A 26,491-nucleotide genomic window follows, 5' to 3' on the forward strand; every position below is an offset into this window, starting at 1 on the left:
TAACTATCTTTTCGGTACTCATACAGTGACTTACCAAATTCAAATGAAAAGGCATTTCCTAGATTCTCGAAAATTAATCCAGTTATCAAGGGCCTCGAATTTGTGCCTTCCCAAATATCTGAGTTAATTATATATATATATATTTCACTCATACCGACAATACCTTTTCTAGCTTATCTGAGATGCATGAACCGATTTAAATGGCCCACGTCAGTCCGCCACATACAAAGTCAAAGTAGGTGGCGCCTCAAAATATAATGTTAGTTTGAGTAATTGAGCATGGCATTATTGTAGTTCCACACAAATTGGCGGCCTATTGTTTTATAAAAGAAACACCCCTAGCTCAACAATACACACAACAGACACACACACACACACACAGGTCGAGAGAGATGGCGAAGAAAATAGTAGTTATGGCTTTTGTTCTGTTTTTAATTTCATCTTGGGCTATGGAAATTGCTGAATCTTCTGCTTACGACTGTATTGATTCTTGTTCCACTGGTTGTGTTAATAGAGACGGTAAGTTTGTGTTTTTTTTTTTTTTTTAACCCCTAAATTGACACATTGTTATGAGTATTTATTATTCTTGTCAAAATTTGAATCTTGAAGATAAAAACCAGAATTATTTAGACAAATTTAGTAGTTTAGATATAGTAATTTTAAAATATATCTATATATAGATCCAGAGTAGATTTGATTTTGTGCGTCTCAAGACAAACATTTCCTTGTCTGATTTTCAGCTAGGCTTATGGCGCGTTGTGATCGCAAGTGCCAGATAAAATGCGATCCAGGTAACTCGACAAAATATATAATATATGTGTGTATGCATATGTTTTTTTTTTAAACCATATGTGCAAATGTAATAAATTGAATGAACATATATAAAAGCTTTGGATTGGTTTTCTTATTTATTTTTTTCTCTTTTCAAAACTTAGAAAATAGATAGATATTTAAAAAAAATTATAAATACAGTTCTCAAGTTAAAAAATTTTGAACGATTTTTCACCAATGGGCATCTAGTGTGAACATTGTGTACTATAGTGCCGCAAAACACTTTCAATAATTTTTGTTAAGATTTGAATAATAACGTATTTCTTTTCGAAAAAAAGCCTTTAATCGAAAATACTAAATTCTAATATTTTTGCACATAGGTGAACGAAACCTAAAAAAATAAAAAATAAAATAAACATTCTGCACTTTTTTAATTCGTTATTATAGTTTGGATAAATTACACTTAGACCTATAGGTTTATCTGGACTAAATGAAGATTTTGTTTTTAATTTTTACTTATATTTGAATTAATGGTTTAGTATTTTACTTATACTTCAAATGTCAATTTTTGGTCGGGTTATAATATTTTTGAAATGTTAAATGGCTATGCTACTCTTTAACCTGTTGTTAATTATTTTTGTGACCAAATTACCCCCAACATACCCCTTTCCTCCTCTTTTTCCTCCTCCCCCTCAAATTAGAAGGTCATCGTTAACAGTAGCTCTCATGAGGCGTCTTCTCAAAGGGAAATTTCACACATACATGCCTTGAATGTGGGTAATCTCTACACGCAATCTACAATCATTTACATCATTAGGGGGGAAAAAAGCGTAATATAAGGGAAAACCCATTTCAAGTTGGTTTGGTTCTATGCATCTGATCATACAAAAAGCAAAGCATTAATTAGATGGGTTCAATACAAGTACGAGTCCCCTGTTCATCATCATCAATTCATCATCACTCCAAATTTGAATAGAAATTTGAGAAATAAAAAAGAGAGATAATCTGAAGAATCTGATGTCAACCCATTTTCAGAATCCATTAATGCTTCTTATCGTGCATATCTATGTGTGTGTATATATTGTAGAGAGCGACAGAGGGTTGAAATGAGGTTAACCTGGCCCTTTTTAGCAACGACAGGGAGGTCAGGGGAATCGGAATCATCAAAATCCTTGGTGACGGCGAGCTTGGGGATGTCTCAATGGAGAAGAGGAGGTTGGATGGGAGGAAAGAGATGAAAAACTCAAAATTGTTGAGGGGTATTTATGTCATTTAAGATTAAAGATATTTTGTATTAAAAAATTAAAAGTAAAAGGATCCATTCGCATATGTTTGAGGCCAAAAAATAAATTAAGGTATAAGTAAAAGTTAAAAATAAAATTTTCATCTATCTAAAAAATAACCTAATCTCACAAGGTGCGTGTAATTTACCCTTTAGATTTCAATCTTGCAATGTGCGTGTAATTTACCTTTTAGATTTCAATCTTGCAATGTGCGTGTAATTTACCCTTTAGATTTCAATCTTGCAATGTTTTTTTTTTAGCATGTTATACATTTTTGCTTTTAAAAATTTTTTCCCTTTTGTTTTGCTGGACAAGTTAATCCACTGTAAATGGGCCATTGGGACCATAAAAAAAAGTTGGGCTTTAAAGAGCAATGGTTGTGCCTAGGGCCCAAACTAATGAATGGCATTAAGTAATGTAATGGTCCATATATGACACTCAAATCTTTGTGCAGATCTTGAAGTGGGGGAAAATCTAGGTTGAAGTCTTGGCTAGACAGGTGGAGCGCATGAATGATGTTAGTGGGTACTTGTTGACAATGTAGAATAAAGATTTTGTTATCCAATACATTGTCAGTTGGATTTGAAATTTCACACAATAAATTTTAATATATGAAAATGTTGTTAGAAATTTTAATCTATGAAACTTTATTGACTTGAATGGGATTCTTTTTCTTTTATTATTATTAATTTTTTTGTTGGTGCCATGTATTGAGCTTTTGTACTTTAACTAATCAAACTGTTGAGTTTCAATATAACATAATTAAGCTGGCAATTTCTTATCCAACAAATGCACCGATAAATTTGAGCATTATTGAACAAACTAAGGCATAATGTCTGCAATGTATTTCGGTGAGAGATGATTCCGGTGAGAGCAGGGCCGGTCCTAGGGCAAGGCGACTAAGTCCGTGGCCTAGGTCCTCCAATTTGGAAGGGTTTTAAATTTAGTACAATAATGTAATATAATAATGGTATATGTCTTAAATAGCACTAGTTTCTATTTGTAACTAGCTTTTTAATCAAGTAAAACTATAAAAGACATCCATTTTAGACCATAATTTCCATAATAAAAAGATAACATAATTTTCATAATTAAAAGACAATACACAATCATATATCATGTAAATTTATGACAATAAATAACTTTCAAAAAAAAATTATGACAATATACACGTGCTTATAATATCAATTTATATACATAATACAATAATTTGTATAGTAAAAATAATTTGTTTCTATGCCTTTCCTTCAAAAAAAAAAAAGGATTTTTTTTATATTTAAATAAGAAACTGATTTATTTTATTAGTATATTAGTTTTGGGCCCACGTGCATGCATGATAGTCCAGTTCAAAAAATCAAAATTTTAATTCATGGATGCAATAACTGTCAAAATTTTAACTCAGCCCAGTTCAAACAACAAAATTATGACAGTGATTGGAGGACTTTAATTTATAGTTTTGCCAAAATGTAAAACGGTCACATTTTTTTTTATATGAAGTTGAATTTTAATTTTTGTGACAAAGTTGTATTGAATATTTTTAAAATTTTTAATGTAAATTGGATTGTGCTCTTTATAAAGTACCAAGATCGATTTTTGTTTTGTATTTTTCAACCTTTGTTTTGTATTTTTCAACCTTAATATATTATATGTGTTTATGGTTTAATTTTAATATAAATTTCGCACTCATATAAAAATTTTGAGAATCTCAAGACCGCCCTAAGCGACAGAGATGATTCCGGTGAGCGCCTTCGCAGGGCTTTAGGTTTTCTCCATATTTCATTGGTGGTCTTGCAGGGTGACATTCTATTGAATTCTTCTTGGGCTCAAAGTGTTATACAAGTTACACATGTCCTTATAATTTTATCTCATCAATTGTGTTATCTACATTGGTCCACTCAATTTTCTCTTTGGGCCTTTGGCAGTACCGTCATCAATCTAAGGCCCTAACTTATGTCATTATTTTGGTATTCCAAAAACTTTATTTTAGTAGTTCCATTGAACCAAGAAGTATATAAGTAGTTCCATTGAACCAATAACTAATGAATTTTTAGTAGGTGTATATTTATAATATAAATGTTTTCGATATACTAATAAATGTTAGCAAAAACACCTCAAGTCCAATGATACTAAATTCAAAGAAGACTGAATTCCTAAATGGAAACTATGAAAAATAAATAAATTCTTTTTAAAATAATTATATATATATATATAGTCTTTATGACTTCCTAATAAAAATTGAATTTGTTTTTTTTTTTTTATATATACATATATTCTTAGGAAAAATTTAAAATATATATATATATATATATATATATATATATATATATTCTCTAATTAATTTTAGTCTCTTTAAATACAACATTAATGAGATTCAGAGTTACACACCCAAGCGCCTCCACGGAGTCTTGATCTATAAACTTCCCTTTTGGAGACTAAGAGCCGGTACGCTAGGTATAACAAGGGTCATTTGTCCTACATCAGAATCGGATGTGAAAGTGATTAGGTATAAATGGGTGGGTATGCAGCATCACCCAATAATTCGAGCTTTTGGGTAAATGGGCAAGTGTCCACCCGTTACAGTTGGTATTAGAGTCAGACCCAATCCTTAATCCGATGTCACGCTAAACGTCTAGCCCGAAAGGCGTCTGAGTGAGCATCCCGAATAGGTAAGGTGGCCCGAGCTACAACGAAGGCGTTGCTTTTGGGTAAATGGACAAACGTCCACCCGTTACACTAAGCTACTTCCCTTTTAGCTTATGTGAATATATACAAGTGTTTTTTATTGGTTAAAATAAAAAGGGACGAAATGCAAAAATTCTCATGTAGTTTGAAAAGTATGTAAACAACACTTCTCATATTCAAATTTGCACCCTTACACTTAAAAAGTGACATATGCTAGTCATGTGCCCAAAAAAGGCTCTTTAATACCAACACTACCCATGATTACTAAGACCGAAAAGTTAAACATAATTCCTTAACTGAATATCTTGGTTGGTCATTTTGTAGTCCGATTATAGCGATTTTGGAGAACCATTTAACTTATTTGGGCAGGGATGGTTTTTATTAATGAAAACCGGCACGAATTTGTGGCGGGGGCAGGGGTAACCTGTCCCTGCCCCATTTATGTTGGTAAATTACTAAATTATACTTATTTTATTAATACATATAGTTAGTTCTAAAAACCTTAGGTCACATTTACTTGCTTTCTCAACCATTCTATAAAGGGACAGAGCCCTACAAATTAAAAACACTCGTACCCTTAAATTATTAATTGCCTTTTTTTTTTTTTGTTGAATTTTTTCAATAGATATATAATTATATTTGAGGGAAAAAAAAAATGTGGAGAAATTATAGAATTAAACAAGGCGGGAATGGGATGGAAATGTCCCCGTTTAAGCAATTTTGAAAGAGAATTTCTAAACTATTACAAGAGCGGAGGTGAATACATCCACCCAAAATCGTCAACATTTTTCCCCTTCCTTATATTTTAAACACATAACCAAATTAAAACTTTAAATCAAGAAATTCTTACAACGCCTTCGCTTTACAGACATTTTCCAATTGTCAATTAACTCCTTTAACACCGTCGATTGTTGGAATCTGACAAGGATGACAGGGTGCAATTCTGAAAGCAGGAGGGAAGGCCAAAAGTGTAATTTCACCTCTCTTTTTTCCCTCTCTCTTCCGTTTCTTTTTCCTTCCTTTTGAGCTCGTGAATTGTGTTCACCCCATTTAATTTCCACTGTCATTTCCACTGGCATTTGCCAACCAAGAAGGAAGGATACTTAGTAATACCATCTCCCAACCATCCCAGGTCTCGGATTGGAGAACACAGGGCGGTGACGTGTAGTTTAATTCCACAGCCATGCAAAGTGAAGGCGTGTCACATAAGTAAAAGACCTACGCCTCGCACGTGTGAGTGCTACACACGCACGTGCTTGAATTGATTACGTGTACGTAGTTGCTGACGTAAAAAGTCAGCAGATGCCCTCGAAACTCATCAATTTTTACAATAAATACCACCCTCTTTAAAGGTTAAGCACACAACCCTAAAACATTCATCCCCCTATTTCTCTCACTTACTGTTTTTGTTGTTGTTGTTGTAAAGAAGAAGTACTATAAGAACACCCCAATGACTCGCTCTCTCTCATTTTTCTTGTCAGCTCTAAACAAAACAAGCAGGGAGAACTAGCTTCTCGATCTTTTTGCTTGTTCTCTCTCTCTACAATTTCACCTTTCTCTCTCTATATAGACATAATATATAGAGGTGGTGTTTGGTGATGAGTCTAAACATGGCCATGATGATGGAGAGGATATGCAACGCTGTACATGGTTTGAAACCGGTAATGATGATGGTGGTGGTTAATATGGCAATGGCGGGAGTGAATGTATTGTACAAATTGGCTGCAAATGATGGAATGAGTTTGAGGGTTTTGGTTGCCTACAGATTTTTATTTGCTGCAGCGTTTATCGTTCCTCTTGCTTTTTATGTTGAAAGGTTCTTTCTCTCTCTCTCTTATTTTTTTTATAAAGAAAATCAATTCCCATAGCTTTGAAATAATTCATTTTATATGTATTTATTCAATTATTTTCCTTGATATGCGCGCTTCGAACAACTCTAATTTTCAGTGTTCTTGATCATGTTCGCTTTTGTCTCTTGGCTATATATTCTCTCTATTTTTATATATACATAAATATTTAAGTATATATGATGACTTTAGTAATAACAAAATTCATTTCTTTGCTCATTATGATTTAAATTTCTGTAATCAAGTTGATTTAAATCCAATTAATTATGGGATATTATTCTAAATTTGCTTTATTTTTTATTTTCCAGAGAAATTTGGATCAGTATAGAAAATAATTTATTTTTTTGTTGTTCAGCACCATCCCTTTTCTGGCTCCGGCCGTGATCACTGTAGTATGGCTAGTTGCTGAAACTACAATCCGTTATTTATTTATTAAATATTATTATTACTATTTTTTCGGTAAATAATAATAATTATTAGTATTGCAAATAAATCATTTACAGTTATTATTTCTCGTATGAAACTGGGTTATTTATGATTATTTAATGTTTAAGGATTCAATACCAATATGTCCGCGTTACTATCTAGTGAATCAACAAAGGAGGAAAATAATCCATATTAATCAATGAGTTTGAAACTTTAATATTGTTGCAATATTGACTCACAATTAAATATGAACAGCTAGACTCACAATTAAATATATTTCAAAAGTTACTCGCAACATGCCCTTAGCAAAGTTTAAATTTTCAACAACAAATTGTTCCAACCGAACAAATAGGCTAATGAATATATATATATGTATATACACACATATATATATTGAAATGTGAAATTGTGTGATATTTTATTGTTGATTCATTGCAGAAAGAGCAGGCCAAAGCTGACATGGGTAGTTTTAGGTCAAGCATTTCTCTGTGGATTATTTGGGTAAGTTGCATGCAAATCTTGCGTTACTGTGTGTTTGTGTGTGTAAATGTGCATTTTCGATTACTCCATATTGATTTTCGATTACTCCATATTGATTTCTAGAAGATGAATCTGTTGTCACGCTCTATATAGGAGCGTGGAGGAATTAGACACTAGGTCATGAAGCTGACAGCTGTATGATCGCTTGCAGTCTCTATTAATAACCGTTGTTAAACATAGACACGTGAAGCAATTTCTACCTCTGCCTATCCAAATATCTCTCTCCTTTGTTAAATTGCTTTATGTGATGTGTCCTCGTAGACACATGAAGCAATTTTTACCTTTGCCCATCCAAATATTTAGGGTCGCAATTCTTGTTCGTGAGTTCTGTCGTATAAATGTAAGAATATTATATTAAATAGTTAAATTTATATTCAGTCTATTTAATTATTGTATTAAGAATTCTTAATACTAATTTAACCGATCGTTTAGACATGTTGACTTGTTTAATGGTTTATTTATTAAAACGAGATATTTAATATTTAATTAAATATTACATAATAAAAAAAATTGTCATAATTAACCTAAATATTTAAAATAAAAAAAATAAAAAAATCATAAGACATAAATAAAGTTTGGGTTTAAATAGGTAATATATTATATAAGTCATATTCACGATTATAACATATTGAGTTAAATAGGTCATAAATGGATTACACGGATTGACTCAATCATAACCCGACACGGTTAGGTAAACGGAATAATTGTGTTGATCTTTTTATGCCAAACTCAATCGTGTCGTGCATGTTGTCGTGTAGTCTCATAATCTGGCACCCCTACAAGAACCCCCCCCCCCCCCCCAACACACACACACACACACACACACACATTATATAAACACACATGTTTAGTAGTGGTATAGTATTATTACATTGCAAATGTTTTTATCTCATATATATAAATATTTTCAAGTCCTCTTTTTCACTTTAGACGACTTAATATACTCTACAAAGCTTCATTGAGACCTTTAATTCCTATTTTTGAAACATTTTTTTTATAACCTAAGTTTAAACATAGCCATCTTTCGTTTGTACTTTCTTAAATTATTAGAACTAAATTTTGCAATTATAATTTCTAACCAAAATTTTTCTTATAAAAAAAAAAAAAAAAAAAAAAAAAAAATTCTAACCAAAATTTATTTTTTAAAAAATAATATTTTAACTACTTAAACATGTTTATTATTTTCTTAACAATTAAAATACTTTTGTTAGTTTATAAATTTTAGCTTTAAACAGTAACTAATGTTTTTAAAAGTGTAAGAAAATTATTTGATAAAAATTTATATTGCTATTTAGAAATTAAATAATTTTTAATATGATCGAAAGTTATAAGATTGTTTTTTTTTAAGGTAAGCCATGCACACATACATAAACTCATTTGTCTTAGTCGAGACTAGGTTATCACTTGAGCTAAGCTTTTAATTATTACAAATTATTAGAGTAAACTTTGAGAGATTTTAGTACTAATACAATGATATTTATCACAAATAAAAATTTAAAAATCTTGTTGAAAATTGATAGGACTTTTTAATCAATAATGTAAGACATGATGTAGGTAATTCTATGAAATAAATTCTTTCTTGGTTTTTAATTATTAGATGGTTGATTGTGGAATAAATAAAATAAAAATCATCATCATGGTTTATATAGAAATGTTTCTTGAATATATAACTAAAATTTTGGTAAATTGTTCATTATAGTGGTTCTCTGGCCCAGAATTTATACATAGAGAGCTTGGTTTTAACCTCGGCAACATTTGCTTCAGCTATGAGCAATCTCATTCCCGCCATTACTTTCATCATGGCCGTTTCCTTTGGGTATGTATATTCTCTCTTTCCTATTTTTCTCATATACATACTTTGTTTTTGTCATATATATATATATATATACAGACACACACACTTTTAACTTGTTAATTAATCGTTAGCATTGTTTGATAATTGTCTAATGTATGCGTGTGTGTGTGTATATATATAGATAAATATGATTAAGTGAAGAATATTCTCTTACTTATCCGTGATTACGTATGTTCTCTTTCCTTAGGATGTGTATAATTCTCTTGCTTATGTTGAGTAAAAAAAAAATATAACAATAATATTAGCTGTCTTAATACCTGGTGTATATAAATTGCTCCTCGGTGAGAAAGAGATTAATTATATATCTATATATATATATATATATATATATATATTGGGTTCAGGTTGGAGAGTCTGGTATGGAGTTCTATGGCAGGCAAAGCAAAGGTGGTGGGAACATTAATGGGAATGGGTGGGGCTATGCTGCTCACGTTCTACAAGGGAGTCGAGGTTGACATCTGGTCAACGCACGTTGACCTTTTGCACCACCAAGGACGCGTGTCAGCACCACATTCTGATAATCATGTGTTGGGTGCTTTATTGGCTATATGTAGTTGCCTGTCGTATGCATTGTGGTTGATTATTCAGGTGATCGATGATCATGCAAAAGAAATAATTATTTCGCTTTATTCCAAATTTACCCTTCACTGATTTGATTTATCACTCCACATTCTTGTTATCTTTTTTGGATCAGGCTAAGATGAGTGAGAGGTACCCATGTCCTTACTCCAGCACAGCGCTAATGGCTGTGATGGGATCAATCCAGGCCGTTGGATTTGCCCTCTGCATGGAGAGAGACTGGAATCAGTGGAAGTTGGGGTGGGACATCAGACTCCTCACAGTAGCTTACGGTGTAGGTGCCTATACATGTATAGATATGCATATATATATATATATATATGTATAATGTATTCTGTATGTCTGTATTGATTTTTTTTTTTTATTTTTTTTTTTATTTTTTAATTTTGTGTATGTGGACTTGTGTTATAGGGAATAGTGGCCTCCGGATTGATGGTTACGCTAATTGCATGGTGTGTACGCATGAGGGGCCCACTGTTTGTATCGGTTTTCAACCCTCTGATGCTTATACTTGTTGCCATTGCTGGGTCTTTGGTATTGGATGAGAAGCTACACTTGGGAAGGTTATTTCTTGCCATCCTTTGTTAATTTTTTGTTTTTTTTATTTTGGTTTTTTTGCTTTTTGGTAAGTTAACAATTAAACACATATTAAATGTGTCTATTATGTTTTCATAAAAATTTGAGCGCTAGATTTAAGAAAAAGATTCACTCTTGTGGAGGAAAGAATGCTCACATAGTATGACGTGAATTCTGTGTTAGGATATATGTCTGTGCACCAAAATGACATCATTGCACCGGATGCATGGGTCCGGATTCTCTGGACTTTTTATGTCTTCTATGTAAGAAGACAAGAGGATGTCACTTGATATTGCGGTGTTTAGATGTCTAACACCGCAATAATGTAAGGGGGTCGAACTTTTAATTTGTGGGGGTAAACTTATACAGTGAGTTTATTTTTATAATTTCAATTAGGTTTTTTCATAAATTTTAAAAATGTAAAGTACAAAATGTAAAAAGCAAAAAAATTCAATAGGGCCGAATTGCAATTTTATTGAGGGAATTTTCATAAATTCTTAAAAATTTAAAGTATAAAATGCAAAAATAATAATAAGAAGAAGAAGAATCCACTAGGGCAAATTGTAATTTTAGTAGGGATCTTCATAAATTTTTTTAAAAATTAAGATATAAAATGAAAATATAAAAAATTTAATGAAGGCATCCGCCCCCACTAATCCCACGTTGGACCGTGCCTGATGGCATGTGCAGTTGCTCATCTCATATGCACGGACCTAAGAAGTTTGTCTTATGCCCCTGTCTCCATTGGAGATGTCAAGATTGAAAAAAAACCACCAAAAACTTTTTTTTCTTTATATATATCTACAAATATGTGTGTGTTGATAGAAATTAAACCTCCAGTTTAACATTTTATTTTATTTTGGTGTTAATATATAAGTTTATGGTTGGTGTTGATTTACATATATATATATTTGTGTTTGACAGTGTGTTAGGGGCTGTGCTAATAGTGATTGGGTTATACTTTGTGTTATGGGGAAAAGGCAAGGAGATGAAAAAGATTGTTCCACTCATGCCCTCCAAAAGCTCTGCAGAATCGGAACGAGTGGACATTGTGGTAATTTCATCAGTTGAAAACAACACCACTAGCAATGGTAGCAAGGTAATTGTACCATTGGCGGATAATGTTATTTTAGATGGAGAAACTAAATAATAGTAAGGATGGTAATGAGGAAAAATAGGAATTTTTTTTTTTTTGTTTTTAAAAGTTTATGAAAAAAAAAAGGATAAATCTTTATATGTAGTTGTAGGTGTAGTGTCATCCCAATTGCCCGTGGATTTGGGCATTTTTGGTAGAGTTGGAGGTGGCACATTTTTATTATTTTTTTCATAACTACTTTCTATTGTTGGTTGTATTAAAAAAATAGTTTAATTGTTATTCATTATAAATGAATTGATAGATTTTATATTTGGTATAATTTTTACTGTTTCCTATAATTGGGAGGTGGCACACATTTGTTTTGTTTTCATTTGACCAAATATTAATATACCAAAAATATAATAATAATAATAATAAAATTATACGGAAGTAGGGGCTTAAGGCCCAAACACGGCAAAAGCTCAAACCATCCCCAAGCCAAACCCAACAAAACAGCCCACCTAGCAAACTAAAGAACTAAGGGCTAGCAAGCTAAAGAACTAAGGACTAGTTTGGTATGGTTGAATGAAATAAAGTGGAAATGGAATGAATTAGAGAATGAAATGGGAAGGGAATGAGAATGAAACCATGTTTGGTTTGTATAGAAAAACATCCTATTTTTGTAAAACACACACACACATATATATATATATATGTATATATGTATTCAACGTTTCATAAATATTTTTTTTATTCATTTATTTATTATTATTATTTTTTAAAATAGGAATAAAATGGTCATTCCCTTAGTTCGAAATTGGAATGAATTAGTGGGAATCACCATTCTCAGAGAATGGTTAAGAATCATCATTCCAACTTAAAATTAGTTATCAAACTAAATAATGGAAACAAAAGCATTCCATTCCCACTTTATTTGATTTCATTCACTTGCACCAAACATGGGTTAAAGCCTTCAACAATATTGAATATAGCTGTTTCATAAATATTTTTTTTATTCATTTATTTATTATTATTATTTTTTAAAGTGTGAATGGAATGATCATTCCTTTAGTTGGAAATTGGAATGAATTAGTGGGAATTACCATTCTCAGAGAATGGTTAAGAATCATCATTCCAACTTAAAATTAGTTATCAAACTAAAGAATAGAAACAAAAGCATTCCATTCCCACTTCATTTGATTTCATTCGTTCGATAATATTGAATATAGCTGTTCCACTATTTTTTTTTTTTTTTTCCTAACTTCATTCAGGCCACCCCGGTTCAGATTCGGGACTTTCTGGGTTTTCAATTCTCTTTCCAAATCAACCCTTAATCCAATTATGATTTATCCAAATCTATTCCAATGGGAGTGGACCGGAGCCGATGGGACGGATTAAATTGACATCCAACACTCCAAGCAACTGAAATGGACCTTGAACTTTTATAGTTTCGCATCTTACACTAGAGTGGGCGATTACGAACACCATTAAAGATGAGAAATAAGAATAGAAGCATGACTTCCAAATGATACTTGAAAAATATTGGAACCTATACCAGGACAAAGGTCCAACTAGGGCCCAACTTCCTCTAAAGGGCTGGTATTGGTCTATATATACTATTTGCATAAGCCGACGAACATTTATTTCAACAACAAAATAAGAAATATATATAGTGATCCGTACCTTATTGTATAATAATAATAATAATAATAATAATAATAAAAAGGGATACAATAGCGTTGACAGGAATTCGAGAGACAAGTTTTTGAGGTCTCGTTTTTTAATCGCATTCTTGACTTGATTAGTATGTGTGTTGTGGGACACCTACACGTGCTCTTTAGAAAAAAAAAAAAAAAAAAAAAAAAAAAAACAAACTTACCAAAAGATGGGTATAAATGGAACAATTTTTTTTGTTTTATAGTTTCAGATTTTGAAATAATATTATGACATATGAGTTTCTTATGACATGAGAGGAAACCAACTATAAAATTCCAAAATTTATGAAAAAGGGATTGTCTTTTTCTTTAATTACAGTCTGGTTTTTCTCTCTTTAAAATCTAGTACTGTTAGTCCTATGGTTTGATAAATCCTTCTTATTGAACACTTTTGCTTTGTGACTATGACTACCTTCGATATATATATATATATATATATAAACAATGCTTTTGACTAGGATAATTGCTTTGTTCCGTTAAATGGTCAGTCTCATTGGCTTTGACTGTTTAACAGGAAATTCACTTTATTTGATTGATGAATTTGAGTCATGTTCAAAGTATTATGTAGATGAACAACGATTTTTATTACGAAAAACGCCAACAAACTAAAATTTGACCATATTACAAGCATTTGATGACTTAGATTTGAAACTCCTGGGTCCTACGCATCGAAGCATCAAATTGTTGCGATAGAGTTGCAATTGTGACATATAAATTTTATAATTGACATATTTTGATTTCAAAACACGCATGATTGAGTAATAATTTTTTTTTATAAATTTTGATGTTTCGACATCAAAATAATACAACAAATATACAAATATTTCAGTTCGAGGAGAATATAGGGACTATATAAGTAATGATACGTAGCACTTATTTGATTTGGATTAGTTGTGAGAACATTGAGAATTAAAATAGGTCAATTTTTAACCCTCGATAAAAATCACTTATTTGATCTAGATTAGTTGTGAGAGCGTTAAGAATTAAAATAGGTTAATTTTCAACCCTAAGCAAAACACAACCGAATGAGCTCACAAATAGAATTTGTTGTGATTTTTTCAGGTTTAACTTAAAACAGCTCTTGGTAAAAAAAAAAAAAAAATTGGTGGCATTTCCAAAACACAAATGGGGCGTTCTCCATGATCATAAATTGCTCTCAATAAAGTGGTGTTTTGAATTGCATCCATTGGTTTTTTCTGGGATGCCCGAATTTTTTAGATTTTGGAAATTTTTTACCCAAAATCCTAAGGTGAGTCCTTCCATATACATCGAGAGCACTCTAGTCTGTATAACTCTCTTTCTCTGCTAAATTTTTAGGGCTTGAAAATTAATATATTTCTAATTGAGAGTATTTTTCTACGAAAAAATCACCTTGATTGTTTTGTATATTTTTATTTACTTGAGAACATACGCAAATACACTTGAGTGATTTTACAATGATGTTCTCAATTTGATTCAAAACCTACGGACAACTCTCCCTTTTATACGCCCTTTACTTACTCTATAAGTGGATAAACAAATTCAACAACGCCATTAGAGTTTGAAAGGAGGAGGAATCGATCATAGTACGAAAGGGTCAAACGTACATTCGTAGAGTGTGTGATCTACTAACAATCTTTTTACAAGGATTGAGGACTAAGCTCAAAGTTCACAATAATCGGGGAGTTGCGAGAGTCAATCTGGGATGTTCAATAACTAGTTCTTGGTAAGAGGACTAGTTGTGAGACTAAGTCAGAGTCTAGTGTACTCTACTTCAAAGATAGTGAACCGTTTCGTTCGAGTTTGCGAAAGTTTATGTGGTTTTCACCCCGATTGGTTAGATTTCTTTCGACTAGAGTTTTTACGTATAAGAATACTAGTGTTATCTCTCAAACTTTATTTACTTTACTTATACATTATTTTTTGATTTTTGGATTGATTTTATTTTTATTTCAGTAAAATTAAAATAAATAAAAATTACGTAAATAAACAAGTAAAACCTATTCACCCCATTTATGATATTTTTTTTACATCAATTTTTCACATCCATTTCGTATTGTGCAACTCACATCAATTTTGTTAAAACAATAGAGTAGTGCAACTTTGACGAATTTGAACCAAAATCTTTAGTCGAACCCTGCTTTTGGCAAGATATAAAGAAGTACGTGCCTTATTTATTTATTTCATATCCAACCGATCAACAATCTTAGCTAAGTATTTAGGTTAAATTTTTTGGATTTTTCTAAACAAAATAAAGACTTACTAATTTAAAGAAATAGCTAATACTTAGAGTTAGGAGAATGTGACCCTTTTTAAGTTTATATTTTGAAAGATAAAAAAATATCAAGTTATGAGAAAAATTTAAATACTCTGATTATAATAATGATGTGGTATCACCACTATTTAAAAGCGACACATAAATAAAAATGCATAAATCTTACTATATATCTATATTTAATTAATACACCATAGGCATCATCACGACAATCGAAGCATTTAAAATTTTCTCCTATAGGCTACAATTCAGACACACTTTTGTAATTGCGGGTATTTGAATCCTTAATTATCTATCTTGTGAAAATGTAACCACTACATGCCATAGAACTTGAACAAGTGATTTGCCCAAACTTTGAACGCCTAGACTGGTCAAATTTTCTTGCTTTGAAAAAGAGAGAGATATATATATATACACACACGCGCGTATACGTGTGTGAAGTGTGGTCAAGCTTGGCCGGCTAGGATAAAAATGAGAGCGACGTAGGGGTATAATTGACATTTAGGTAAGAGGGCAACATATTCATGATGAAGCGTGCGGACGGCCATTAATAATTCTCCCCCACCTGCATTCTACCAGCCACCCACACCCTCGTAAAGTCAAAACGAAAAGAAATCACATCCATGGCTGCCAAACAGATGGATGGACCAGTACAGTACCATAACGCACCACCAAACACTGCTTTAAAAGTCTTCAAAAAACGTGACATTGCCATTCTAAGTCAATTCCTACTGAACCAATTTAAATACACTACCCCAATATATATATATATATATATACACGCACACACGCACACCTTATGGTATGCATACAAGAACGTGTTCTTTGAATGCTTGGTCACGATATCAACTTCCGACTACAAATTAGGAATATCGGTTATATAAGACTTGAATAGTGAAAGATAAGTTTAGTATATTTGATTTTTCATTTTAAAAAAAATTTAATAAAAAGAAGTTATTATTATCATATTTGACTTTATGTGGGAGTGTGATGTGGATAACTAGACATCGAACGAATTGTCACACTATTACATGGTGTAATATCTCACATCGCATAACAAAATAAAGTGTTATATGTAAAGTTTAATACTCTTGTATAAGACAAGGCATTTTAAAGTCACGATGACCCTAAATTTATTAAAATTCTAAAATTAAACGTGCTTATTGTGAATTAGTATTGGACGATCTTCTGAATAGTCTCTCTCAAGGAACAATATTTTATATGAATAGAATAAGGGTTCTTACAAACAGCTCAGTTATAAGTAGGGATGGAGTCGGGATTTAGTTTTAGAAGAGGCACAAAGTAGTAATTTTCATTTTTAAGGGTATTTTTTTAAAAAATTTAATTTTAAAAAAAGCACAAAGTAATATTTTATAAATTTTATACCTATATATAATAAAAATTTTAATGAGCCAGCTTAAACTTAGGGGGCACGTGCCCTCCCTCGGCCCAAATTGGCTCCGTTCCTAGATGTAAGTGCGGGAACGAAAATGTTGGACAAAAACACCACATTAGTTTTTAACAAATCAATTATTGGTGTCTTAAATATTTTGTCCCATTTTAGAAAATGTAAACTAATACTCAAATTTTTAACATTTAAAATCAACTCTTGGATTTTGCACCAAAGTGAAAAAGTCTAGTCGCCTCATAGGATGCCCTAAAGCGGAGTGGTCTCAGATGTAGACTAACAAAACCCACCGCCCACTTTCTCTGCAACTTCGCTTAGTCAGAGTACTGAAACGGAGAAGTCAAACGTCATTTGAATTGTTCCCCTGTTTTGGTCATGTAGTGGGAACATAAAAATCATATTATATGTATTGTAATACCAATAAATTTTTTTAAAAAATATTATTACCATTGGCATGAAATGAACCTTTTTTTTCTTCTTTCTCTGATTCGTTTGTTGAACTAGATTTAATGTTCACTTGAAGTCCGGATGAGACAGAGAGAGAAAAGAGCCCCAATTCATTGCTGACCTGCTTTTTTCTGATCTGCTCCTCTGGGTTCCAAAAGATCTCTCAGTTTTTCTCTGAATATACGTACCCACTAAGGTATAGATCTTCAATCTTACTTTACAAGCCTTCAATATATATATATATATATATATATATATATAAAGTGTATGTTTTCAGTTGTGGTTAAATTTGATGTGTCTTTGAACTCATTATTTTGATCTTTTCTTGGGTTTATGTTGTGACAATGCCTAGGTAATCTAGTGGGTTCAGCCCTATTTGTCAGTTTTATCAGACAATTTATTTATTTATTTTTTTAATTTTTGTTTTCTTCCCCAATGTCATTTTTAGAATATACTTCGAATTATCTTTGTTTTTGTTTTGATTTGCTTGGCTCTGATTGTTGGGTTTTTTGCTGGTTTCTTTTTAAGAAGTGAATCTTTGGTCAACATTAAGGTTCTGCTGATTTCTAAGCTTCAGTTTATGGTATTCCAAAGAATTTATGCATTTTACATGGGTTTTTACAGATCTTTGAAGAAGGTCGTAGCTTTTAATTTGTATCAACAGGTTAGTTTTCTCAAGTTTCTTTTGAGATTGAAAAAATCAGTTAGGTCTATGTGTGTGTATATATATGTATATCTGTGTGTGTATCAAAATCTATGTTTTGTTATAACAAATATGCTGGTAATACAACTGCAAATGATGAGAATCAGAAATTTATTTGCATATTGGGACAATTTATTTGTCAGTAAGGATTTTATACTAAAAAAAAGAGAGCAGAAGTAGGAGAAAAAATTTGTAGTATGAAGAGAAATTTCACAATTAAAGCTAGCATGACTGCTCACGTCTTTGTATCTAGCTTGTTTTGTCAACTTGCCATGATGGTGTGGGTTTTTATTGCCTATCTTGAAAATAATCCTTTGGATAATGTTTTTTAGATTCCTGGGAGGAAAGTTTTCATGCGTGAAGTGCTTGGTGCCTTATTTAATTACAGAGTTGACCTTGCAACATAGGTGATGAAAAGAGAATAAAAACGTCCTGGAGCTAGGTGATGAAATCTAGATGGGAAGAACATAGAAGTAGAACTATTTCAAAGCAAAGTGCTAAAAGAAGTACATGACGTTTAGAGGATGAAACTAACTTAATGCGTAATATTATGATAGCCAAATGTATTAAAGGAATATCAACAGAGGTTCTTGGTGAATAAAAAAGAAAAGGTTCATTTTTTTACGAAACTTGGTTAAGTTCAGATCTGGCAAAAACATGGGGAAGGACAAAGGAAAGGAATCGCTAAATACGAGTCAGTCGATTTGAACTTCTCTTTTTCTTTAAGCGGAGGCTCAGTCAAGATCAACCTATGGAACTCTCTATCGTTTCGCTTTGTTTGTGGGTTCACCCATTCCGTCAACCCTTCTTGTCCGGTAGCTCTGGCCTAATCAAAGAGAATTTGTTATAAAATTTGGTGAAAAATGTCAAATTTGGTAAAAAGTAGTAAGAGATACTAAATAGATAACATAAGGTGATTTTATTCTTAATTAGGTCAAAAGGATGTAGGGAAGTGTGCAAATAACATTGCTAAGATAAAAAGAGGAGAACTAGAAATGTGAATTATTTTAAGGGTGAGTATTTAAAGGTACTTGTTAAGGGTGTTATGAGGGTGGATTGGATACAAAACTAATCTTTGGTATTATTACAAAGTGGTTACTTTCAAGATCCAAACCTGCATTCTTAGCTCGAGCATTTTACCATTCCCCTAAAGATATGTATGGTAGTGTGCCATTCAAATAGTTATAGCCTCAGATATGGTAAACTGGTTAAACATGATTCATGCGGTGGGCTTGAAATCGTTAAGACAGATTTTTGTTTAGTCGGGTTGAGGTGAGTGAGCTAGAAGTATCATAAACTTTTTCCTATGAAGTATTCGTATATCCAATCAAAACAAATTAACATTTTGGGTGTTTTTGAGAGCTTTCTGTTGGATGTTTTGAAACCTTGCAAACCTTGTCTTTTGTGCGGATTTATCTCAAATGTTCGAGGGACATTCAATTTTTATATCTTTTGGTGATAGCGTTTATGCTAATTGGGTCCTAAGATTTTCTTCAATAACTCTATTTTTGAAAACCAAGTGGGCAGTTAAAATTAAGGTTTAACAACCTAAAAAATGGTGCGATTTAATCTACTTTTTATGTGCATGTGAAGTTGTCTTTTCTTACCCATCTCATTTTCTTTTACTTCTCTCTCTCTCTCTCTCTCTTCCTCGGTGCATTTTGTTTAGTAAATGATCTTCTTCCCTTTTTCTTGTTTGTGTGCTAAACCTGATTTACCTTTTGTTTATTTGCAGCCATATTCACATAAGAAGTGGAATATAATTTATCAATAGAAATAGATAATTATTCTGGCATTTGGATTTCCATCTACCAGTTTAGGGGGTTAAATGTCATTCCGCAGCATAGTTCGTGATGTTAGGGATGGTTTTGGAAGCTTATCCAGGCGGAGTTTTGATGTCAGGCTTACAGGCCACCACAGGGGGAAATCGCATGGTTCATTTCATGAGTTGCATGACCAACCTTTTTTGGTAGTTCAAAACAGCCGTTGGGCCAACCTCCCTCCAGAGCTACTTTTTGATGTAATCAAGAGGTTGGAGGAGAGTGAGAGTACATGGCCTGCTCGGAAGCATGTTGTTGCGTGTGCTGCCGTTTGTAGGTCATGGAGGAGTATGTGCAAAGACATTGTTACATGTCCAGAGATCTGCGGGAAGCTTACTTTTCCTGTTTCCCTTAAGCAGGTAGGTTGTTTATGTGCTTTTTGGTTATATATGGCACAAATTCATGTGAGATATTGCTCTATATTTCAATTTCATTCATTATGAAATTAACCCAGATTCGTATATGTTGTGGCTTAGATGTGGATTATGTTTTTCATTTAAGAAGTACAGTATCTTATGATGTTAGGACAACAATATGTTAAATCCTGTTCATTAACTTTTCAGCCAGGGCCTCGTGACGGAACTATTCAATGCTTCATCAAAAGGGATAAATCTAAGTTAACATACCACCTTTTCTTGTGTCTTAGCCCAGGTAAGCATCTTGTTCAAATCTTTTGTATTTCTGAAAAATGCAAATATTTGATGAGTTCTCAAGTTCTACTTATATTTTAACTTGATGAATATGGTAACTGTTTTATTTGTGATTGCCATTTTTATCTTCGCAATTGTGCAGAAGAAAACGAATTGCATTTTAATGTTTGATTATGGTCCATCGTAGAATATTTATATATGCGCCAGTTCGATTCACATGGGAATGCTAGTGCAATCGTGCACACTCGGATTACCTTCTCTGTTTACCCTGTTTTAAACAATAATTATAATAAATGCCATCATAAAGTGTGTTGTTCATACCTGCAGAAATGGCACTTGTCAGGCTCTTTATAGCAATATGTATCCAGCATAGGCTGATATCAATATTGCATATAAGTCTCATGTTGATAATGCTCTAGTGTCTGCATTATTGTTTAATGATGATTGACATGGTTTATTTAAATGTCTACCTTTTTTGTCTTTTGGCAAGAACCTTCAGCCTTTCTATAATTTACAGACTTGTAACTAAGAAGAAGTCAGTATTTTGTTTTACACTGCTTGAGAAAGGCTTGTAGCGAGGAAGTCAGTATTTCGTTCTCGCTGCTTAGACTTCACTAAGCTGCCCCTGGCATACTGTGATGGTGTCATTGAGTCATGTAGCATGTGATCTGCAGTTCTATTCAGATGCTTAACTTCCATGGCATGGAAGGATTTTCCAAATATTCATCTTTCAGTTTCCAAAATTTAGTGTCTTTTAGATATGATGAAAGCTCTGTAAATCAATAATGCGAGAAAATTCTAGCTTTATTCTCTGTTGTGTTGTGATAATGCCTAGTAGTTCAACTTTCTCTCATAGATACTGATTACCACTTTACACCATTAACCAAAAGATGGGGAAGGATAGAAAATGATTGCATTTAGCTAGTGTTTTGCAAGAACTACTGGTTTGTTCCCATAGGATCTTTTATAAATAAACTACATAGATATATATTTATATATGTTGCATTTACTTGGGAGTAATGGTATCCGGATACCAACAAAATGTTTTTCCTCCCTTAGTTTCATCCATCTTTTAGCAATTTTGTTTCACGAGTGTCCTCTTTGCTATTTAAATTTTTTTTTTTAATACCATAAATAATACTTGATTTTTACTGTCTTAAACTTCTCTCTGTTCTACTGAATCTTCCACCTTTATATTTATTATTATTATTTTTTTGGTGATTCTAATCCATTGTGATTACAACTCTGCAGCTTTGCTTGTTGAAAATGGGAAATTTCTACTTTCTGCAAAAAGAACTAGGCGAACAACTTATACAGAGTATGTTATATCAATGGATGCCGATAACATTTCAAGATCAAGCAGTACTTATATTGGAAAGCTGAGGTAACAAATTAGAGTGACAGAGATTCAATATCCGCCCATTTTCTTCTTTTATGTACTTTACCCGTCATCATTATTCCAGGCTAATTAGGAGTTCTGGAATTTTCTTCTTATAATTCATCATGAGAGGATTTACCATAGAATGAAAACAATATTTTGTCACGCCCTAATTTTTCCTACAACACTGGTGGAGAATGTTCATGAATGACCAAGAACGAAGATGCTATAGGAAATTAGGACTTTTAATGTGAGAAATTTAAGTAGAGCTTAAGGATTATGGAGTTGGCACCTAAAATTAAGTTGTGGTGTGCTAGGTCACTTGAGATGAGTGATAATGACATAAATGCAATGACCCTTTGTGTTGACATTTATATGGTCTAATGAACTAAATTAATGAATTTGGAGGTCTGATTATACATGCAGAAGGTTTTAGGCTGCCGTAAAATTTTATAGTTACGAAGGTCGCAAAAATGATTTTTTTTTTTTCCTGAATAAAAATGATTTTTTTTAGAAGTACAATAAATTTTAAAAGTTCTGAAAAATGCTACAAATAATTCAATTTGAAAGCTTTTTGAAAAACAGTAATTTTTTTGGAGATACTAATGGACTTTTTCAGATTCAGCAGAATTTTTGCTCAATGCAAGGATGCACGAGTGTTATGCTAACATATATATATATATATATATATATATATATTAATTTTCCAGAATAAAAATAATCCTAAAAACACCAACTATGATGCCAAAAAATTGCGGCTAAACCTAAAGGAATGAAAACGCCTAAAATAATGCAGAATAATGACACTGTTGTGATTCAGACAAAATTCTGATTAAACCCATTATTTGAGGACTTTATGGAGTTGATAGAAACATACTTTCTAGAACGATTTTGAGTTGAAAGTATTGGAAATGTTATTACAACACTATTATTGGAAAAAATATCAAAGGATCATAGATAGATTTTGGCAATGCTGACAGGTGTTACGCAAATTTTCATAGAATTCCAGTTTTAAAGCAAATATGTGGGGTTTCAAAGGATGTAATGCATAGATGATATTCCTTAAAAGGTAACATGAAACCCATTTTGAAAAACATTATTTTGATATAAAGCAAAAGTCAATTTTTAGGTTTTAATAAAATTATGGCAAAATAAAAGCTGTGTACAGAGTCTGCGACTAATGTACTTAAAACATGATGGAAATTCTACCTAAATTCATTAAAATCATGCCTTTAGCCTATGGTTTAAGTTTACGCCAATTTTAACGAAAATTTGACTGAGATTTCCTTTTAGCTTATGATCACAAAAATGGAGATTTAAGTCAAATTAATGAACACACAAGAAGAATGCTTTTTTAGGCAAAAATTGTTACAGGTTCTAGGGTTAAAAAACAATTGATCAAAGGAAAACACCTACTTTTCCCTCCTCAGCAAGTGCCACGGTCTCCCATGATGCGATTAGCAGGATTTAATGGCATCAACGCGTACATTGGAGAATTTTTTTTTTGGCTACATCGGAGAGTTCACCATGGGGTATTTTAACACAAATACATGGACCAAAAAGGTTCAATAAAAAGAAAATGAAAGGTAGAAGAGAGAGAGGCATGCAAAATTTAGAGGAAGAAAATCAAAAGAGAAAAAACCCTAATCTTGCATCTACAGAAAGGGGGTGAAGAGAAGTATAGAGTTTAGAAGGTCTACCTTGTGTCTTTTAGCTGATATTAGAAGTTGAAAGCCTTCTTTTTTTAAGATTAATTTGAACCTTCTAGTCTTAAAAGCTCTTTCTTCAAAGAGGGATCTTGTTCTTCTTCCTTGCTTTTTAATAGAGACTGATTTTGAAGTGGAAGAGGGTTGGTTTGATGTCTTGAATGCCTTGGACTTAGGGCTGTTTGAAATTGGAGTAGAGGGCCCAATTATGTGTTGTTCCCAATTCTGGAGCTGAGAAGGAAAAGAAAGGGGGGGGGGGGGGGGGGGGGGTGGGGGGTGTTGGAGGGGGGTATTTATAGGCCGTTGAACTGAAACTGCATCAATTTGGGAAAACTTTACAAAGTGCCGCACCTGGAGGTGTGATATTATGTAATTCACTCAAATTTTTTGTGCTGCACCTCAAGTTTCTACATAATGAAGAATGCTTCACCTAGAGATGTGGCAGTTTGCTTCTCCTTGCATTTTTTGAATTGGCTTGAGATTTTTGAGGAGAAATGACATTTATTTTTTTATTTTTATGTTTTCCTGCCTTTTTCAGAGGTAAAACACAGCTTTATGTTGCATTTTGATCATTCTAGACGTTATGGACGTGATCACATGGGTCGTGTGACTTCCTGAAAGATGGTAAAAAGTAATCCAATCGAAAGGTGATTGTGAGATCATACATGTAAAACCATGAATTTTAACATGGAAATGTCAATTTGACGATTTGGTGATGATGGGATGGTGATCGGAGCAAATTTGGTAATTGATCTGAGGTCCCAAACCCTTAATTTACTTTTTAAAATTGGATTGATCCGGTAGACCCGCTCGAAACTGAATAGTATGAGTGAATGTATTATGATACAAGATGATGTTTTAAATCCTTTGATTGGGTTCCGAGGAGAGATTATAGTCTCCTGGTGTTGATCGGGACTGTAATCAAGTGTATGGGGAAACCCAAATTGAACTTGATTTTAGACTGATTTCATGATCGGGATATAAAATGTTAAGTGATAAAATTTCACCTTTGAAGTGGATTTGGAATCTTTGGAACTCATCGATCGTGCCAATTGTTGGACTTTACGAAGTTTGAACTATAGTCACAAATAGGGAGTATAGGGCAAAGTATGGTGTCTACGAGAGGACAGGATTGGATTACTCAGTACTAAAATTTTCTGCTTAATTAGTCAGAAGACAGATTAATTACTTCCGAAACAACAAACAAGCTGCATCCCTTTTGGGAGAATACTTTTGAAGGGATGAAATGAGGCTCAGGCATTCTCAAATAAGCTGAAATGCCATAAAACATGAATGATCCATTCTTCTCAGTGGAATCAAACCTGTAGAGCTGTACTTGATGGATTTTAACTTGGAAGCCTCACTTCAAAAGATAGTCCATGCAATTTCATGTTTACCAACACTTCAATTGATTGCTTGGATTTAATTATCTATTGATTGTTTGCTTGCTTGACTTTTTATTTGCTCTCTTTCTTCTTTGTTTGGGCTATAGACTGTTTTTATAACTAATTAACGTTAATCATTTAACTGCTTACGGAATCTCATGACTTGTTTCAGATCAAATTTTCTTGGCACGAAATTCATAATATATGACACACAGCCTCCACATACTTGTGCTCATATCCCCCCACCAGGGCGCTCAAGCCGTAGATTCTACTCTAAGAAAGTCTCTCCAAAAATCCCAAGCGGCAGCTACAACATAGCGCAGATAGCATATGAGCTCAATGTGCTTGGGACACGAGGGCCACGAAGGATGCACTGTATCATGCGCTCAATTCCTGTGTCAGCACTTGACACAGGTGGCACGGTGCCCGGTCAACCGGAGCTACTCCCCCGCCCTCTGGAGGATTCTTTCCGGAGCATTTCTTTCTCTAAGTATTTTGATCAGTCTGTTGAGTTCAGCAGCTCACGATTTTCTGAAATTGGTGGGACAAGCAATGAGGACGATGATGGCAAGCTGAAACCTTTGATCCTCAAGAACAAGGCCCCTAGATGGCATGAACAGTTACAATGTTGGTGCTTGAATTTTCGAGGGAGAGTAACTGTTGCATCTGTTAAGAACTTTCAGTTGATTGCCGCTGCACAGCCACCTGCCACTACTCAGCCAGCCGCTGGTGCATCAGCAGCAACTTCTCAGCCAGCCCAACCGGAGCACGACAAAATAATTCTGCAATTTGGCAAGGTTGGCAAAGATATGTTTACCATGGATTATCGTTATCCGCTGTCTGCATTTCAGGCTTTTGCAATCTGCTTGAGCAGCTTTGATACCAAATTGGCTTGTGAATAATAGGAAAGAATGAACAGTAGGGTGAAACAAACCAGAGAAAAAAAAAAAAAGCGATCCTAACGCGTTTTCCTATCTTCGAGCTCTTGTTTACTTTAACTCTTCATCTCATGTCATTAGGATAGGAAATTGTTGTTAATGTAATTTAGTTGTTGTTTGTTGTTGTAGAACTTCATTCATAATTTTAGTGTGGTTCGGATTAAAGGGACCTTAGCATTGTAAAACTCATTCTTGTTCACTTTGTCTTTGTTGTCAATGTGTTCATTTTATATTTTACTTTTGAATGCATTGTTTTTGTATGCTTTTTAAAATTATTTCTGAAAAGCAAGAAAAGCAGATTAATTTCTATTTGGGAGGGTAAATATAAAACACATCTCAGAACACTGCAATTCAGAATAAACTGGTTTGGGTGGATTGCTACAAGTATGGTGGTTTATGTGCAGTGGTGGTAGTGATGGTGACTATTGACAAAGCTGGTGGTGGTGTTGTGTT

General features: G+C 32.9%; 2 protein-coding genes and 1 long non-coding RNA gene across 4 annotated transcripts; all 3 read left to right on the forward strand.

Annotated features, from left to right (window-relative positions):
- Positions 1-334: 334 nt before the first annotated feature.
- Positions 335-2,760, forward strand: LOC132300362 (uncharacterized). The gene is made up of 3 exons (XR_009480404.1): positions 335-519; positions 741-791; positions 2,509-2,760. It is a non-coding gene; the product is annotated as an uncharacterized LOC132300362 (long non-coding RNA).
- Positions 2,761-6,126: 3,366 nt separating this feature from the next.
- Positions 6,127-11,763, forward strand: LOC132300363 (WAT1-related protein At1g68170-like). The gene is made up of 7 exons (XM_059797401.1): positions 6,127-6,552; positions 7,448-7,510; positions 9,249-9,365; positions 9,749-9,992; positions 10,099-10,257; positions 10,395-10,546; positions 11,484-11,763. Exons 1-7 carry the CDS (start codon positions 6,335-6,337, stop codon positions 11,707-11,709), a joined length of 1,179 nt encoding a protein of 392 aa, XP_059653384.1. The 5' UTR covers positions 6,127-6,334; the 3' UTR covers positions 11,710-11,763.
- Positions 11,764-17,278: 5,515 nt separating this feature from the next.
- Positions 17,279-26,283, forward strand: LOC132300364 (tubby-like F-box protein 10). 2 transcript variants are annotated; one of them, XM_059797402.1, is made up of 6 exons: positions 17,279-17,654; positions 18,083-18,122; positions 19,897-20,340; positions 20,545-20,632; positions 21,883-22,015; positions 25,273-26,283. In XM_059797402.1, exons 3-6 carry the CDS (start codon positions 19,990-19,992, stop codon positions 26,000-26,002), a joined length of 1,302 nt encoding a protein of 433 aa, XP_059653385.1. In that variant the 5' UTR covers positions 17,279-17,654; positions 18,083-18,122; positions 19,897-19,989; the 3' UTR covers positions 26,003-26,283. The 2 variants fall into 2 exon arrangements, with proteins under 2 accessions (XP_059653385.1, XP_059653386.1); XM_059797403.1 differs by lacking the exon at positions 18,083-18,122.
- Positions 26,284-26,491: the final 208 nt, after the last annotated feature.

This window comes from Cornus florida, unplaced genomic scaffold (genome assembly GCF_030987335.1).
Source record: "Cornus florida cultivar Cherokee Brave unplaced genomic scaffold, ASM3098733v1 CherokeeBrave_3.0.0_Hap2_Chr03, whole genome shotgun sequence".
In the NCBI taxonomy this organism is placed as follows: domain Eukaryota; kingdom Viridiplantae; phylum Streptophyta; class Magnoliopsida; order Cornales; family Cornaceae; genus Cornus; species Cornus florida.